The following is a 17,564-nucleotide window of genomic DNA, read 5'->3' as shown; positions in this document are numbered from 1 at the left end:
AGTATGCGCAGGCCGGCTTCAAACCTTTCTCGTATATTCCTGTCAACATGACACAGAGCCGGACACTTGGTGCGACCCTGGCAGAAACATGGACCACCACTCTGCTTATTATTTTGATCCGGCAGGAAGTTTGCCGGACACAACAAACTATGACCAGGAGTTTCAATACGTGATCAATTTGTGCTCTTGCCGGCTGATGGCGGACCGATATATGAAACTGACCCCGCGCGTATGGCGGAGGCAGTATAGTTCTATACCGACTGAACAATACAAGATGCAAACAACTCCGTTTTGCATAGAAATGATAGCATTCTTGTTACTCAATTTTGAAAGATCGGTTTCTTTTCACTGTTTCTGGAGACGAAGCGAAGTGACGGCATAGGAGGTGTTTCGTAGACGTCCGGTAGCCAATACTAGGGCAAACCCGCATATACAGCTGTCCAATAATCCCGACAAATCTCTAGCCCTTTAGTTCGGGTGTGATTCACCGAGCGATGTGCCCCGTCAAACCCCAGTACCGTCAATATCAACGCCGGCATCCAAATAATCATTCCATCTCGATGTTTGAATGTTTCTCGTAGTTTTTTGATGTGCCTCGGAGTTTATGCTCTGGCGGAAAGTTTACCCGAATTTTAGATCACGTGACACATCGATCTCGAGAAAAATTGCCTTCGGGGAAAGAAGCGCCAAAGATAATTTTTTTTTTTTTTTTGTTTGACGCAGCAAAGCTTTCATGAAAAGAAGTCGAAGGGACATTCTATGAAGCAGAGCTGCGATGGATGGCTGCGATAGAAGAGCCTGAAGAGCTGTGTTTTTAATTCCAGCTCCTCTTGCGCTGCGCTCTCCACCATTGCCCGCAGAGCTCACGGATTTTCGACACAGGAAACAGCTTCAGACACCATGGATATCCATAGATGTCGATTCGTGCCATACAATCCGCAAGCGATCAACGCGCTGGCCTTTTCGCACCCTCCCTCAAATGAGATCCAAGGCAGAGGTTTTCCCACATTAAGGCTTGCGATCGGACGAGCGAATGGTGATATCGAGATTTGGAACCCTCTACGTGGTGCCTGGTTTCAAGAATCTATTCTTCGTGGAGGAAAGGACCGCAGCATCGAAGGATTAGCATGGACACTTGACCCAAGCGAAACTATCGAAGGCAAGGAGGTGGCGGGAAAACTGCGACTCTTCAGCATTGGATATTCCAGCGTCGTGACGGAGTGGGATTTGGAATCAGGCCGCCCAGCTAGACATTCAAGCGGAAATTATGGAGAAATCTGGTGTCTAGCAGTGCAGCCTCAATGGAGGCCACGGCGCAAGAAGGATGGGGATGCTGCTCCTGCTAGAGAAGAGGGATATCTGGGACAACATTTGGCGGTTGGATGTGCAGATGGCACTATCGTGATCCTATCTACAGAAGATGGGGATCTGAAATACCTGAAAACTATAAGGTCGTCAACGAAGCGTACGAGAGTTCTCAGCATCACGTTTCAGAATCGCCATACCGTTGTTGCTGGGTATGCCGACAGCACAATTCGAGTATTCGATATACGCAATGGCAGCTTGCTACGGACGATCTCTCTCGGCAAGGGCCAGGCAAAACACACAAAGGAATTACTTGTCTGGACTGTTAAGTGCCTACCTGATGGCTCCATAATATCTGGCGACTCGGCCGGTGAAGTTCGGGTTTACGACGCGAAGAACTACTCTCTAGTTCAAAGATTGCAAGGACACCAGGCGGATATATTGGATATCGCTGTCAGTGCAGACGGAGAATCCATTGTTAGTGGTGGTGCAGACCAGCGGACGGTCCTCTATAAACTGAAGCGCCGTGAAAAGCAAATGACGACAAGAAGATGGGCAGAAGTGATGCACCGACGGTATCATACACATGACGTCAAGGCCCTCGCAGCTTTTGAGACTAAGGATATTAGCATTGTTGTCTCGGGAGGTATGTACATCCTAATCATTGAGTAATGTAGATCTAGTTCTGACATGCTATCTACAGGCCTTGACACGACGCCTGTCGTTCTTCCGCTGAGGGAGCTTGGAAAGGAGCACCACCGAAAACTACCAAACCTACCACAGATACCTCAAGTCTCATCATCTGGCGCATCTCGACTCCTAATGAGTTGGTGGGATCGTGAGGTCAACATTTGGCGTGTTGCTGGCTCATTTGGGTCTGATATGGAACAGCACAAGCTTGTAGGAAAGATCTTATTCCAAGGTGACGAGCATCTCACATGCGCGGCTCTATCACGGGATGGAACTATACTCGCTGCTGCCACTATATCGGAAGTTAGGTTATTTACTTTAACACCGGATGAAGTGGATGGTTTCCCTAGTCTACGGGTGCACAAGATAGAGCTTCCTGCTCGATTAGCCTCTAACGGTGCAAAGAACGTCGCCATATCGCCTGATTGCAAGTGGCTATGTGTACTGCGTCCAAACAACGATATATACATGGCTAAGCTTACCAGAGAATTCAAAACGAATTCGACCCTTGAAGTTCTGCCCAGTTCACAAAAGTTGACCCGCCTACCAAGGCAAACACGCGTCGATAAGCCTCTTCACGGCACTCTAGGTTCTTATGAGAGAACCGTACGTTGTATCACATTCTCAGGTGACAGCCGGATCTTCGCCTGTGGTGACCTCGCTGGGTATGTGGACGTTTGGTCCCTTGATCGCAGGAATGACGACCCTGCCACAATCAAAGAAACCGGGGATGCAAATTCGGATTCTTCAGACGAGGATTCGGATTCAGACGACGAGGAAAGCTTACCATCTGGAGTGTGGTGGAAACACACGCCTTCTGAGGCTATCCTTCCTCGCCTGAACTCCAGCGTTCTACTGATGACATTCCGCCCTACACTCGAAGCATCTAACACATCGAAGAGTAAACGGACATCTACCGTGCCAGTCCCCCATGAATCCGAACTCAGTGCGTTGGACGACAGGTTAATGATATTAACTTCCGAGCATCATTTAACTGAATTTAACGCGCTTAAAGGAAACCTCTCCGAATGGGCAAGGAGAAACCCGAAGGCGTGTATGCCCTCAGAATTTACCATTATTAAAGATAGAGCTATGGGTGCCATTTGGGACGTTGCAGGAGGTCGAGATCGCCTCTGGCTGTATGGTCCAGCCTGGCTCTGGATGTTTGATTTATTGCAAGACTATCCAGGGCCACAGCATGCCAGTACCTCGGGGCATCCATCTCCACACAAGAGAAAACGTCAAGACCATGAAGAACATAGCACCGAAGGGGAGAGGAAGAAAAAGAAGACGAATACTGGTGCAGGAGACAGAGTGGCGCTTGCAGATACTGAAGTCGGCTTTGGACCGGCGATTAAGAAAGGCGTGGGAGCAAATGGGACGAATGCCGAATTGGTGCCCATTGAGAGCCAAAAGAATGACAACTCGCTGCCTGACGACGAGGACGAGGATGATGGTGACATCGACGAGCTTGCTCTCGCCAATGAAGCGACACTCGCTTCACTGCGCAGACAGCAGTTCCCTGGAGCTAACGGACAGGCTATGAATGGTAAGAATGTCCTTTCCGGGCCAGAATATCGTCCTTCCTATGCTGATAACGAGCCTGTTTTAGGGAACCATCTACCAAATGGATCAGAGCATGGGAATCAGGTAGCGAAGCTATCCACGCCAGAGCCAGAATCAGACCACAATGCAGAATCACGTCCTCGCCAGTGGTGGTCTATCTTCAAATATCGAGACATCCTAGGGATTGTGCCTTTGAGCCACAATTCTCAGTCCACGGTGGAGAGTGCAGATCTATCAGAAGCAGAAGACGCGAAATCGGTGCCTCTGGAAGTCGTGGTGATAGAGAGGCCGATATGGGACGTTGACCTGCCGGGCAGATATATACGAGACTACGAATAAATAAATAGATATTGTGTAGTTAACTGAATAAATAAAAACTTGAACAATTCATCGGCAAACACCTCGCCTTTCTTACTATCAGATCATCAACAACAAACACACTTAGCGCCAAGATGAGGCACAACCGCTGCAGGAGGCGCATTAGAACCTCGCTCATGCACCGCTTGCATGAATCTGTTTCAGACGCAGTGCAGCATGGTTGTTAGTTATTGGGCTATGATGCAAGTATTGCTTCTGCCTGGATGACTACGCCGTCTACGTCAGGCGGCAGCATTAACTACGGCGCAGCGGACAGAAGCATCAACATCCCATATAAACAATCTTCCCCTCTATCCTCTAGATTTCATCTTGTCACATCCCATTGTTTATCATTTTCGTCATTTGATCCTATCTTCGACTAGTTATCCATCGAATTGTGGCAATGTCTTCTTCTGGAGCGCCGTACTGTATCATCTGCGGCGTATTAATCCATAACCGCACCCGCCGCAATGAATGGCCCGGTCAATACAGAGCCGGTAAGAATGTTTGTTTTCATCATTATATCGATAGTAATGGGACGAATCCTGCTCACACCATTCGATTAGTTCGAGCTGCTTCATTGAATGAAGAGCCATTCCTGACAGGCGTGGCGAGGTTTGTACATGGCGAAAGACTGCTACGTGCGCCATCAAACCCCTACGAACGATATGAAAACGACAGGTACACCAATGAGACCAAGTCGGACGAATTTCCGTCGCAGGGGAGAACCTCTGAAGATCACCCATTACCTGGCTTCGTATTCCACGATGCCTGCTGGGGGATCCTGAAGGCGCTCGTTCATCCCCAAGAGATCTCTATACCCCGGCTATATGACCTCTGTCTATCATTTCCTTCACAGGAGTTCGGTCTTCTTACCTGGGGCCACGGGTATGAGAGCAGTGTCTCTGATGCAGAAATAGTAACACACTACCGATCAACGTACCAGCAATCTTTCTTTCTTCGGGATCCCTTTGATATCCCGGAGTTACAGGAGGCACTTGACGAAGCAGAGAAAGAGAGATCCAACGAAAACACAGCTGAACGCAGTATTATCGCCGAGAGGGCTGACTGTGACAAGTTTTACTCGCTGCCTTTTGAAATAAGGGAAGATATCCAATGTATGCTCAGCCTGCGTGATGTATTCAATTTACGGATAGCTTCAAGGTCATTTGGTAGCATGCCACTATCCCAGCATTTCTGGCGGTCTCGATTCCTACCATCTTTTGAAAGGGGGTTCATCTTTGAAGCTCTACGTCCTCAGTTGGACAAAGCAACATCCGGCGCGACTATTCATTACAACTGGAAGGCCCTGTATGAGAAAACAAACCCGAACTTAAAGCATTTCGAAGCTATACGGAACCGAAGGAGAATATGGGAATGCAACAAGTCCCTTGCAGCATTGCTTATTTCACAGCCTCCGCTGGAAGATGGCGGTGCATATTCCATGGAAGAACATAACCATGTCCTCTGGCGGACAGCAGCAGCCAAACCACTAGAACCTCCCCGAACGCAGCCTAGTAGGGGGCGATTTCCTGGCTCTGCTCCACTCCCTCCTCCCAGCATTGTCAAGGAACATGCAATTCGTGTCCCTATGCAGGTATCGCATGTTGGCGTGTCCCTTGTTTGTTTCGGAGGGAATACATATGTTTCCGGCATACGCATCAGCACACCGGACGAAAAGGAAGTTCGGCTGGGCTACATCCGTCCTGACAACGAAGTCATTCTCAACATTAGTCAGAAAGGCGCAGAGTCGAACTCTCATCCTCTCACGGGGTTTGCCATCTGTGCTGATCCCGGCGGTATTCGAGGAATCAGAACAGCCACGGCAGATGGCGCATTATCAAACTGGGCAGGCGATCACCATGACGTGCCCAGCACTTTACGCTTATGTCTCAATGAACGGGTAACACACATCAAAGCGAAATTTGACGTAAGTTGTATCTTCCATTAAAACTGTAATATATGGAAACTAACTTAACTCTTCCCATCACAGGCATTCAGACTGATATCCCTCTCTGTCCCGGAAGAAGAGCAAATCCATAGCCAGAACCCGCCTTGCTTGTCTCCACGCAAAGCAACGCTCTGGTACCCGCATATACCGTGCGAACACCAATCTCTGCATGAACTAGATTTTGTATATCAGGATGAGCCTCAGCCTTCCCTACTGAGTTATCAACAGCCTCATATACTGCTTATGTTCGGTGGTGAGAAAGGGAGTTATCTGCCCTACCTTACTAAGATATCAGTTAGTACGTTAGGGGGTATATTGACCTGGATTGATTTCCATTACGAATGCGACGGAGCACCTATCAGCTGTCTGCCTGTATACCAGGGTAGAGAAAAGCATGGCAACCAGTCGAAGATACAGTTTAACATTGACGGGCCGGGTGGTGAGAGAGTCACCGGGTTCAGAGTGAAAGATAAGCAGTGGCGGACTCCAAAGAATGAGCCGATCAGTTTCAGTATTGCGACGCTGGAGGTAAGGTATTCATTCGCCTCTGTTTGCAATGCCTCAGATATCTAATCCGGGTCGTTTGGTTTATGTTTTAGGCTACTACGAACCGTGGAAGGTCTTTTACATTTGATGCCAATGTGCTTCCGAAGATCAGACTGCCTTTGGGACATGGCCAGCAAAAGAAGAAGAAACTTGACATTGAGCCGGGCTCGACTATAACTGGCATATATATCACCCACGTAAGTAGTCTTTGCTGCAAGTGTTCCCTTGTCATGATATGTAGTGTTATCTGACATTCTTGTATAGGAGCCTCCAAATGGATTGACGGGGCTTGGTATAGTTTCTGAGAAGGTATGAGTGTAGATGATAGAGTAAGAAGGAAAGTTATGAAGATGAAGCATTTTCATGTATTTGAGCTAGCTATTAAAACAACGTAGAATAGCGCGGCTAAAAAACAGAGCTAAATAAACTCATAAAGCAGACTCGTCCCAGAAAGAAGGGCGGAATAGAGTAATTGACATGACGAGGTAAGGCATGACAGGTAAAAAGTGTAATAGATAAAAAAGAAGAAGAAGAAGCGACGGAATTGGTATGCTGGCGATGGGCGTATTAAGAAGCTTGAAAGCTGGGGAAGAGAAAGTCAAATCAAAAGGATGGACTGTGAGTACGCAGACAAAGCACTTTTCTATTAGAGTAAGGATTGTTTGTGCAGTGGATTATATGTGTATGTATATAAGAGGATAAAATAGGCGGGGCGGGTATATAAGGGGAGGGAGTATATTAATCCAATAGGTGCAATGGCGGGTATAGATTAAAGGGGGAAGATTTAGTTGATCAACAAAGGAGACGTAGAGTTGTGCTCGGTAGACGAGGCTGTATAGAGGTTGGTTCGCTGACTTGATTAGTTGGGAGTTTAGGTAAATAAATATGCAAGGAGTCAGTTGTCCTTGATTAATATGTTTCCTTTCCCATTTTTCGCATGTAACGAGAACCAACATGTCCAAAGGAGGATAATCCAAGGTAGCAAGCAAACAGGCTTAATACGCGCAGAGTAGGAATGGGACGGATGCCAGGAGATTCACGTCATGCAGAAGAAGATCGGAGTATGAAGAGGTCTGGAGAGAAGTATAGGAAGAGAAAAAAAAAAGGCCCAGAAAGGATGTCTACCGGAGCACCTGAACGCCTTGGTATATATCGTGATGCCGACAAGGAAATGGAAGAGCCAGAAGAGAAACGGATCGAGAGAGAGAGAGACAGGTGGGAAAGGAAAGGAAGAGGTAGTATTGGTATCAAGATGGAAAATGAGTCGGTCAAGAGGGTTTGGGTAGAAGAAGAGTCGGCCGTTAATTAAGTCAAGGAAGAAAGAAAGAGGGTTCGTAGAGGTGGATTGACGTCGTACAACTTTGACGTCAGGGTTCGTTCGATCATGACGGCGTGAAAAGGGAGTATGGATAGAGGAATGCAGAGCTGTCATCGATGCCTCCTAGACGGGTCTGGATTTGGCTGACCCGTCCGTTCAACTCCACTCTGTCCAGTTGTCGTTGCAGCTGCAGAGACAGGAACCTTGACTTCGTCACCGGGAGCCGGCGCCGAGACACCGTTGGGATTCAATCGGCTGAGTTCAGTTGCGATGCTCTGGGCGACATATCCACGAAGCTCACGCTCTTCACGTTCGTCCTCTTTTACCAACCGCCTTCGTTCTTCCTTGGAAAGGTTCTCACGACGCATGCGTCTGATCTCGTGGATGACCCAGAGTAATACCTCGTCGGGAGCACGAGAACGGTCGAGGCCATGTTTGGCAGGGTTTCGAACGTAGCGACGGGTAACATCCGTGGCTCCATCGATGGAGAAAGCGATACAATAGGCCATTCTTCGGTTCCAGCCTGGAAGCATGTTAGTCGCACGGACGGAAAAAAAGAAAGCGAAAGCGAAAGCGAAATAGAATGAGAAGGGGTGAGAGGGAGGGGGGGGGGAATGGATGCTTACCTTCTGTGTAGAGGCGGGGATTGTCCCAAGCCTCTTCGCAGGCGTCGACGTGAATCCATCTTTTCTGATGCTCCGAGTAAACTTCGGTCCATACATGGTCTTCCGAGTTCCAGACCCAACGTACGCGGCCACCGACGGCTCTGCACAGCATGCTAAAGCAATTGGCCCACTCGCCTACTCTGCCGCGTCTGGACTGCAGCAGAGTCCATACGTCAGAGTATCGAGGGAATCGCTCAGGGCTGGCGCAGGAGGGCTCTGAGCAGATGTAGAGTTCGACTCTGGTGGCTCCCCGGGCGGTTTCGTCTGGAGTTGGGGGTGTCATGCCCTGAAGAAGGGTTGGTCTGAGGCATCTCGAGCAAGGGGGATTATTGATGAACTGGAAGAACGAGCGTTTGAACCATCTACCACGGCTAGTTAGTATCATATCAACCACAGAAAGAGAAAGAGAGAGTGAGGGAGAGGGGAAAACAAAAAGGGTCCGTACCTGAGGAGAGCCTTGATGACGCAGTCCTGGTAGCCCCAGGTTGGTTTCACGTTCTCACCCATGCTTGCCGCCTCTGCCTGCAGAATCTGACACTCTTCCTCTGCCTCTGCGTAGAGACGGTCGAGAGGAACGTGGGAGAGCGCCTCGTCCAGCAGGCCTGGGTTCTCATATTTCATAGGTGTTACGGAAAGAACGTGGAGGAGGTTGCGAAACTTGAGGGAGGCGGAATCCTGTGGCGGCGTCGGAAAGATAGGAAAACTGCGAATAGACGAGTACGACGGCGGCTGCGAGGGCAATGGCCGGCCGTGGGCGTGCTGGCTGTGATGGTGAGGATGATGCGGTGATGCTGGCGTTGATGTTGGCGTTGACGACGAAGGCATGGGCGAAGAGGTGCGTGATCTGGATCGTTCCTGGAGAGTGTTCAACCTTCTTGTCCGCAGCAACTGTTCGAACTGGCGAGCGAGCTCGGAGGCGTCAACGGCAGGGCCTGATGAGCCTGCCGGTCGTCGAGATCTGTCTGTCATTTTTTGGCGATGGCCTTTGGCTGTTCACCCGTAGTAGGCTGGAGATGAGATGGAAAATGAGGGCTGGCAGTCAACCGGGATGACTGTCAGCGCCCACCGCAGGCCAGCCGGACCGTCTTCAGTCGGGCGAAGGTTTTCAGTCTGTGTTCTTTTCTGACGCTGCAGTCGGTGTCGTCGTCGTCGAAACGAATGTGGTGATTGATGCTGGCGGGAGGTTGAGAGAGAGAGAGGGAGAGAGAGAGAGTGAGATCGATGGGAGATGGTCGTTTTGAGTCGCTGTGCCGTCCCGTCCAGGAAGAAGGAGACGAAAAAGATATGTTTAGATGATGCGCAGCAAGCACAGCCCTTGGCCCTTGATTGCGGTTCCACGCTAACCCTAATTGTCGACCAGTCCTCGTCGGCGAACAGCCCGTCTGCTTAACGCTGCAGCTCGTTCTATCGATCCTATCGAGTCCTGGATGCCAGCTGGCAGGTTGTAATAACGAGAGAGAGAAAGAGATGCAGGCGATGTTGAAGTTGAAGTTGGTGAAGTTGAAGTTGAAGTTGAAGTCGAAAAAAGGCGAGCGTCGCGGAGGGAAAAAGCGGCGTGAGGTGGCAGAAACCAACCCTCGCCCAGGCAGGCAAAAGAGCAATGGGCGTATGCGGATTACCAAGTTACAGGCCTCGTAATGCTGTTTATGGTGGGTACCTGACGGTACACGCGGTACGGCCAATACGCAGACGGTGACGAGGCCCCTGGGTACGCTAGTCCGCTTTGGGACGTCAGCGTCGTCAGCCTCTTTTGCTTATGTAAGATTAGAAGGGGGAAAAAGTACCTCTTCTCTTCCTGTCCCTGCAGTCGGTCCTGGTCTTCGCCCTTTTATATACGGAGTGCCCCGTATCTTCTACCCTCTTCTGTCTTCCTCTTCCTTCTACCCTCGTCATCGTCTTGTCTTCATCCCCGTCTTCGTCCTCGTCGTTCGTCATCCTCGCCGTCGCCGCCGTCGTCGTCGTCGCTTCTGCGGCCTCTGTCTAGATCGTCAACCCAACAGCGACGATCGCCAAGACCTCGGATGAAGCTTACGCGGCGTGAACAATGACCCATGTCTTGGCGCCGCCTAGCCTTCTCGGGCCATTGCAGACGCTTGCTGACTCAGCACTTGCGTCGTTCGTGTTAAAAGAAGAAGCGAAGGCGCTGGCAAAGCGACAAGTAAGCAGGCAAGCAAGCAAAGCAAAGCATGGGAAAGCATGGGAAAGAAAGGCAAAAAAAGCCGGGCCTCCCTCTAGACGCGTGTTTTACTTAGGTGTGACTCTTCACTCTTCCTCCTGCCTGCCTGCGACGCCTGCGACGACGCCTGCGACGACGACAAGCCTGCTCCGTATGGAGTTCCCGCCTCCTGCTGTGTTATAACGACATATGCCCACCTTAATAGCCCACCTTAACCCACTGCTATTGTTGCTGCCTAATTCTCTTATAGGAGGAGGATGCTGGCCGACTCGCAGCGAACCTAGAAAACCGGCCTTGCGGAGACTCAACTAGCTCCCTGAGCAGGGCGAGCTTTGTGGGCTCTCTCTCCACGCGCGTCACCGACTTGTTCAGGATCAGCATCTCTCTCTCTCTCTCTCTCGAACGCTAGCTACGCGGATAGAAGATGTTGGGCAGGGTTTAACTGGAAAGCGATCGATCAGATCAGCGGTCTCTCCCTTGCAAAGTAACTGGTTTTATAGTTCTCGTAGATCGATCGTGGCAGAGGAAAAAACTTGAATTTGTGGATAACCAGTTATACTAATAAGGTCTATCAAACTTCAAACTGCTAGCTACAGCACGGCAAACGCAGAAACATAGCTCACTGAGCTGTCTTGGACCGAGAAGCAGTCAGAGCTCCGTTCGTACCTTATAAAGTAGAACTTGCCCTTCTTCACCCCGTCCTGCGTCACCGCTGCTCCCATGGTTGTTTCTGCCTGATGCTGTAATCCCTCGATCCCCGCCATCACCACGCCAATCGGATGGCGCCCGCATACAGTGTTTCCCGTCCGCCGTAATGCTTCCTGAAAGACGTCCGTATTGCCACTGGCTATTGCAGACATGCATGCCATGTCACACGCAGAGACGCTCTCGTGGATAGCCCACATATATTTCTCCTTGTTGTATGACTTGTCGTTCTCTCTCAGCATCCGCCCTGACGACGCTGCACGCACTTCCTCCGCCGCCTTTTCTGCGGTTAGCATGTCCGACGGAACCGGTAGAGAAGGGTACGTAAGTGGCAGCTTGTAGGTTGTTGGGTCTGGTGCCTGCACGTAGTACGTATATGCGAACCTCGTGCCCCAGTGACAAAAGTCAGACGAAATCACAAACGCGTTCTCTTCGTTAGCAAGGTAAGGCCGAAGGATCGAGCCAAACACTCGCTCGTTTGCCGCAGAGGTGCTGCCCACCATCATCGGCACTAGCGGGGGGTAGGCTGACGTCGGCATTGCGGGATATAAGCGCTGCAGAAGGCGGTGGATGTACGGTAGATGGAGCTCCATGCTGTGTTCCTGTTCGTCGACAGATCGAGACATTCTAGAAAAGGGCCTATCCGCTGAGGAAGCCTCCCGCTCGATTTTAGCAAGCACCTCGGTGTCGAGAGGCAGCGGCATAGGCGAAAGCGGTGTCAGGTATTCGGTCAACTGTGGTACCGCGATGGTTGTGAGATGGAGGTGGTGGGATGGGCCGATCAGGAAGATCCGCTTTCTGGCTCCAGCTATTAGTCCCTTCTCTCTCTCTCATATATTTATTTCATCTTATCTCAGTGAAGCTTACGCCTTGGATAGGTCGAGGCATTTGTACGCAAAGGCCGCGCAAGGGCCGGAGTAGGCATATCCTGCATGTCTACAAGACAGTCAACTGGTTGGTCCTATGCATCTCAAGCCTTTGTATCTCTTGTTGTTGGTTGTCAATGTACTCACGGAGCTATGATCACTCTTGCTCCCGGTACTGGTAGCTTGCCCAGCCCCTCGAGTTCGCCAGGCACAAGGTCCAACCACTGATCGAGCTGTGCTTCCAGGGTTGGCCCGTGGTCGGAGTACCAGGAACCGGCGTGAGTATGGCGGCGGATAGACATCGTGTCTTGTACAGCTACTCTGTATTCCGTCTCTTGTGTCTCTGTTCTCTTCGCGTTGACGATCTTCAGAAATTGAGCAAGAGACGTCCAAGCAAGGTGAAACTCTGTTTTTGGTTAGTTGCGGGGGAGGGGCTCTTTACTCTTTCGGCATCCCGGCTTGGCATCAACTAACTAATCGGCATCCCGAAACTCTATTATCTAATCAGAAAAATGGTCGAACAAAAGCCGCCCAATTCAAACAGAAAATGATACCGATAGCGGTAGATTGAAAGATAGCATCGAGAACACGGGCCCATTATGAATTTACTTCTGAATGGCGATGCCACAGATATGATCCTCTCTGTGACGCTCGTATTACTATGTGTGAATCATTTACCCTGTCTTGACACTCGCGCGAGACCGCGTAAAAAGCCATTAAACCCACTCCAGACTAGCGGTATCACCCTGATACACGTAATAATCAACCAACCAATAAACATTGTTGATTTTGGTCTTGGCATCCCTGAGGCTGTAAAATACGCCTCTTCTCACTGCAATGCGAAACGCGACCAAAACCAAACCTCGTTCTTCCCCCCCAGGCGCAACCAAGTTTCCAACCTTCACCTCATCTCAACACTTCACTTCTTTATAGCTATTCTGGCATTTTCGTCTCATCTGGCCTCATACTGCGCACTGCCGGGAGACGCAATAATATAGTGAACAACATTCGACAATGAAGCGCAAAGCCTCCCTCTCAACGATCCTCTCTCCGCGGTCCTCAACATCCTTCTACGACCGCACCGTCTCTCCCATCCCATGCTCAATCGGTGATGCCATGGTCATAGACGACACACCTCAGCACCTTCACAGCCGGACGAGGAAGCGATTCAGAAACGACCGTCCAGACGAACAGGCTGTCTACGGTATGCCATGTCGTCACTACACCATCATCACCTTGCTCACCCGTCATCTCCGTTAACTCTTTAACCTCTCAGACAACACCTTACGATGGCTCTTCTCCGCCCAGAGACAAGCAGAGAACCACGGACTCTACCCAGAACCCATCACTAGTATCGATGACAGCCTCGAAAGTCTTGAAGAGGACTCATCCTTCCAAGAAGACTCTACGACTTCTCTACCAAAGCCTGACCCGTCGCAAAAGACGCTGCATCATTTCTTCCGTCCTGCGTCTGCACCTGCTCGCGTGTCCCTGGCAGAAGCCAACGGTAACAGCACCGCAACAAGTAACAACACGGATACAAACCCCTCGATCTCAACGTCTACTCATATCATGTCGTCGCAAGTACCCAGCTCGTCTTCCACCTCGGTCGGTAACGCCTCATTATCCTCATCTACCTCTGGTGCTGGCCCTGGTAATGGGACCGATACGGTTGAATGCGAAGACATCGATATGGACAGAGATACTCATACGTTCACAGCTAGTGCTACGGCCTTGACTCCGGCGTTCCAGCAGAGGGCGTGGATGGATGGCAAAGACCTCACTCAGCCTTCAAGTTGCTACTATCTTCTCAGCTAGTAGACTACAAGCGTCTTTTTGTTTTTTTCCACTTTTTACCTTTTTCCCCTTTTTTGGAAAAGTTGGTGTTTGGTATATTATTACCAGGGTTGCTCTTAATTGTTTGCTGCTTGTCTTCTTCTTTCATCATAGCTAAGCTGGGGTTCCTAATGGACGGCTGGAGTTCGTGTGAGGGTCATAACTGCTGTGCTGGTCTATGAAACTGTATAATACTCATCAATTTTCCTTTCAGTCAACTATACTGCCGGGATAAAAATATCAAAGACATCTTCTGCTACCCACAAAGAAAAAAAACATCTGCAATCCCTACAGCTTAACTGTCCCTTTATCTCTGACGTCGTAAAAGCCTTTTGGACAGAGGCAATTGGCTTAGTCATCCCCGCCCCCAGGAAAATCGGCCTTTGCAACCGCCAAACCGACGAAGGCAAATGCTGCGCCCGCCTCAGAGGAGTTTCAAGCGTCTTCCTTCGCTGCATAGGTAAATATCACAAGTTCTACTGCGACGAGCAAGTCTCCTGGGGGCTTCTTCTCCCCTTTCCCCATCTGCCGAACCGAGCGTCGATAAACTCCGATCTCGCATCCGCTTTTAAGCTGTGTTTTTATACCTAACGACCCACACGGAGGCTTAAGTTAGCTAAAGGGGGAGAAAGACGAGACACCCAACAGCCAGCAGACAGACAGACAGACAGACAGACAGAACCGCATCTCTCCTTGCTTACCTTCTTCCTACCCTCGTTTAACGGGCAGACAATTCGCCTGCTCTCGTCGGTCATTGCTCTACCATAGTTGAGCACGCAGTATCATGACCTACTTCGCACCGCAAACCAGCTGAGAACAACATCCCTACACAGCCCCCGACAATGGTTGGTTCAAGCTTTGAGAAGTCCGTCAAGGGCGCGACCAAGTCGAAGGTATGGAATATCTTGTCTGTTTCTCGGTAGAAGAGTCTGGTTCTAACGGTTTTTTGTGGGAAAATAGAATGCTGCCCCGAAATCAAAATACATCGAACACATCCTCACAGCCACCTACAGCGATGCAGGCACGGCCGAGATCTTTCGCACACTCCAGATCAGACTCCGCGAGTCGGCGTGGACAGTCGTTTTCAAAGCGCTTATAGTGATACATATGATGGTACGCGAGGGTGCCCCGGGGGCTGCGCTCGCCTATCTCTCGCAATATCCTCGAAAGTTCGCGATAACAAGCATCTCGGACGGTGTGTACAATATTCCCTTGTCGAAGAATATAGATAATGGCCGCGTAAATGGACAAGAGGGCTTGTTTTTTCTTTTGCTGATCTCGTATGGCTATAATAGCACAGTTCCAGGGAGCGAACATATGGAGATACTCGGAGTATCTAATCGCACGGTCTCTGGCCTTCTCAGAGACAAAGACGGATTATGTTCGCAATGGACAAGGCAGACTGAAATCATTAACTGTCTCAAAGGGTCTATTGCGAGAAACAGAGATTGTTCAGAAGCAAATTAAGGCTCTTTTGAAATGTGATGTGCGCATATACCATCTTGCGTTTGTTTGTTTATCAGGAACAGCCTTTGCTAATTTACTTCTTTGACTAGCTCCTGAGTGATGAACCCGATAATGAAATCACTTTAACTGGCTTCCGGCTGGTGACGCTTGATCTGTTGACGCTTTACTCTGTTATGAATGAGGGTGTCATCAATGTCCTGGGTTGGTGGCTCTCTGCCCCTTTTGGCATGTATACACACAACTTCTAATATATCTTGGCTAGAGCACTACTTCGAGATGTCTCGGACAGACAGCGAACGAGCATTGCATTTGTACAAAGTTTTTAGCGCCCTAACGGACGACGTTGTTGCATTTTTACGAGTTGCCAGACAGTACGAACATGCTACTCGACTTGAGATACCCAATTTAAAGCATGCATCTACGGATTTGGCGAAGTTGCTAGAAGATGACCTGCATGACCCCGATTTTGCAATCCGCCGGAAGGAATACCGTGAACAGAAGTTTGGAAAATCCAAAGGTGAAAGTAGCTCAGCGTCAAAAGCTGCAAAAGCACAACCCTCGTCCAAGGCGAACAATAGCACGTCTTCTAAAGACGTACCAAGTTCTGGTACTAAAGCTCCAGCTGCGGATCTAATCGACTTCTTTGGGTCCATTGAAGAAAATCAACCACCAGCGAATCAACAGCTACCACCACAACAACCACAGCAGCAGAATATGCCAATGCAATTCCAACAAACAGGTTTCCAGCAGCAGCCGGTACCAGCCGAGTTCCTACAGAATCAAACGGGATTTGCCCCCAATCCAATGGGACAAAACATCAACCCGTTCGGCCAGTACGATACACAAATGCAACAACAGCAACAGCAACAACCTCCAGCGGCCCAGCCACTACAAGCTTCTCACACAGGCGCCGGATTCGGAGGTTACACCCCACAGCCTTTCCAGAGTCCAAGTCCACTTTCTGCTATTCCACAGAACGGGGCTGTTCCCTTCCAGCGACCCATGACAGCGGGTGCCACACCACGAGCCAACAACCCTTTCCGACAGTCTATGCTTCCCACCGCAGACAATTTATCATCCCCCCAGTTACAGTCTCCTTCAACATTGGCTATGAAGCGACAATCTACCAACCCGTTTGCCAAACAACCTCCTGCCATCCCTCCACAGTACCAAATTCCCAACCCCAACCAATATCCCATGCCATCATCATCTCCACCCCCTTCACAACAACAGCCTCAGCCCCTTCAGCCTCAGCGAATAGGAACAAACCCGTTTGCGCGGCCTCAGCCACAACAAAGCCAGGAAGCACTGCCGGCCCAACGTCTACAGCCAAACCCAACTGGCAGCACAAACCCTTTCCGCCAAAGTGCTTTTATAAACCAAGCCACGGGTCAAGGATGGCAGAACGTTCCGCAAGGAACAATGGGCGGACTAGAGAAGCTAGAAACCATCCCTGTGTTCCCTCGGCCAGGTCAAATGGCATAGCAGAGATTCCGATCATGTGTAACATTTCCCCTTTTCTCAGCCTTTTGTTTTTACCTTCTACTCTTCCATTTTATTATCTTCACGCAAACCCCATGCTCTGGCTTTTTGTTTTTTTCTTCTTTATTTATTTTGGGATCCCCCCCGAGCGTGCATCTACATGGGAGCTACAGTTTTAAAAAAAACCTGAGGACGGAAAACAAAGTCATGTCCTGGAGACCGGCAAACAACCTCAGATGTTGTTTTTTTCTCTACTTTCCCTATGACCATTGATTGATATCATCTCTTCCTTCTATTCTACTTGACAGCTTTCACGTTATCGTCTGCAGTTCTATAGATGTTTACTTGCGTCCATGAGCTCTCAATATCAGAATAGCATTGTTAATTTCCAGCATCATTTTTTGCCTAACCACTATCCATATGGTCTCTTCCCTTTAAGATACGACTAAACAGAGATTCTTCTCCAGTAAAACATGGATAAATCAAGAGACGTACTGGTTAGTGGTCAGATTTCTCGTGTCTTGTGATGTCAATATTTTAGGCCCGCCAAGTAGTTAGTTAGGCTTGTAGCGGTTTAGCAAAGGTTGAACCTCAACACAAAGTGTTAATTGTTTAATTTAACGTCAACCAATGC

The 17,564-nt window shown here is 49.5% G+C and overlaps 7 protein-coding genes across 7 annotated transcripts; 5 read left to right on the top strand and 2 right to left on the bottom strand.

Moving 5' to 3' along the window:
- Positions 1 to 900: 900 nt before the first annotated feature.
- Positions 901 to 3,900, top strand: TRV_01688 (uncharacterized protein; the record flags this gene model as incomplete). The annotated part of the gene is made up of 2 exons (XM_003024143.1): positions 901 to 1,951; positions 2,009 to 3,900. 2 exons carry the CDS (start codon positions 901 to 903, stop codon positions 3,898 to 3,900), a joined length of 2,943 nt encoding a protein of 980 aa, XP_003024189.1.
- A 421-nt stretch (positions 3,901 to 4,321) lies between these two features.
- TRV_01687 (uncharacterized protein) lies at positions 4,322 to 6,730 on the top strand (the record flags this gene model as incomplete). The annotated part of the gene is made up of 4 exons (XM_003024142.1): positions 4,322 to 5,848; positions 5,912 to 6,397; positions 6,469 to 6,612; positions 6,680 to 6,730. 4 exons carry the CDS (start codon positions 4,322 to 4,324, stop codon positions 6,728 to 6,730), a joined length of 2,208 nt encoding a protein of 735 aa, XP_003024188.1.
- A 700-nt stretch (positions 6,731 to 7,430) lies between these two features.
- TRV_01686 (uncharacterized protein) lies at positions 7,431 to 7,724 on the top strand (the record flags this gene model as incomplete). Its single annotated transcript, XM_003024141.1, has 1 exon — positions 7,431 to 7,724. The coding sequence occupies one exon, from the start codon at positions 7,431 to 7,433 to the stop codon at positions 7,722 to 7,724; it is 294 nt and encodes a 97-aa protein (XP_003024187.1).
- Positions 7,725 to 7,843: 119 nt separating this feature from the next.
- Positions 7,844 to 10,333, bottom strand: TRV_01685 (uncharacterized protein; the record flags this gene model as incomplete). The annotated part of the gene is made up of 6 exons (XM_003024140.1): positions 7,844 to 8,256; positions 8,360 to 8,769; positions 8,844 to 9,073; positions 9,120 to 9,286; positions 9,465 to 10,038; positions 10,235 to 10,333. 6 exons carry the CDS (start codon positions 10,331 to 10,333, stop codon positions 7,844 to 7,846), a joined length of 1,893 nt encoding a protein of 630 aa, XP_003024186.1.
- An 831-nt stretch (positions 10,334 to 11,164) lies between these two features.
- Positions 11,165 to 11,782, bottom strand: TRV_01684 (uncharacterized protein; the record flags this gene model as incomplete). The annotated part of the gene is made up of 1 exon (XM_003024139.1): positions 11,165 to 11,782. One exon carries the CDS (start codon positions 11,780 to 11,782, stop codon positions 11,165 to 11,167), a length of 618 nt encoding a protein of 205 aa, XP_003024185.1.
- Positions 11,783 to 13,159: 1,377 nt separating this feature from the next.
- Positions 13,160 to 13,963, top strand: TRV_01683 (uncharacterized protein; the record flags this gene model as incomplete). Its single annotated transcript, XM_003024138.1, has 2 exons — positions 13,160 to 13,349; positions 13,422 to 13,963. The coding sequence occupies 2 exons, from the start codon at positions 13,160 to 13,162 to the stop codon at positions 13,961 to 13,963; spliced, it is 732 nt and encodes a 243-aa protein (XP_003024184.1).
- A 1,300-nt stretch (positions 13,964 to 15,263) lies between these two features.
- On the top strand, positions 15,264 to 16,933 carry TRV_01682 (uncharacterized protein; the record flags this gene model as incomplete). The annotated part of the gene is made up of 3 exons (XM_003024137.1): positions 15,264 to 15,491; positions 15,538 to 15,677; positions 15,775 to 16,933. 3 exons carry the CDS (start codon positions 15,264 to 15,266, stop codon positions 16,931 to 16,933), a joined length of 1,527 nt encoding a protein of 508 aa, XP_003024183.1.
- Between the last annotated feature and the right edge of the window lie 631 nt (positions 16,934 to 17,564).

Source organism: Trichophyton verrucosum (genome assembly GCF_000151505.1).
Source record: "Trichophyton verrucosum HKI 0517 chromosome Unknown contig00124_1.f1.exp, whole genome shotgun sequence".
NCBI classification, from domain to species: Eukaryota; Fungi; Ascomycota; class Eurotiomycetes; order Onygenales; family Arthrodermataceae; genus Trichophyton; species Trichophyton verrucosum.
Note: the sequence above shows the minus strand (reverse complement) of the source record. Positions and strands in the feature narration are given on the sequence as shown.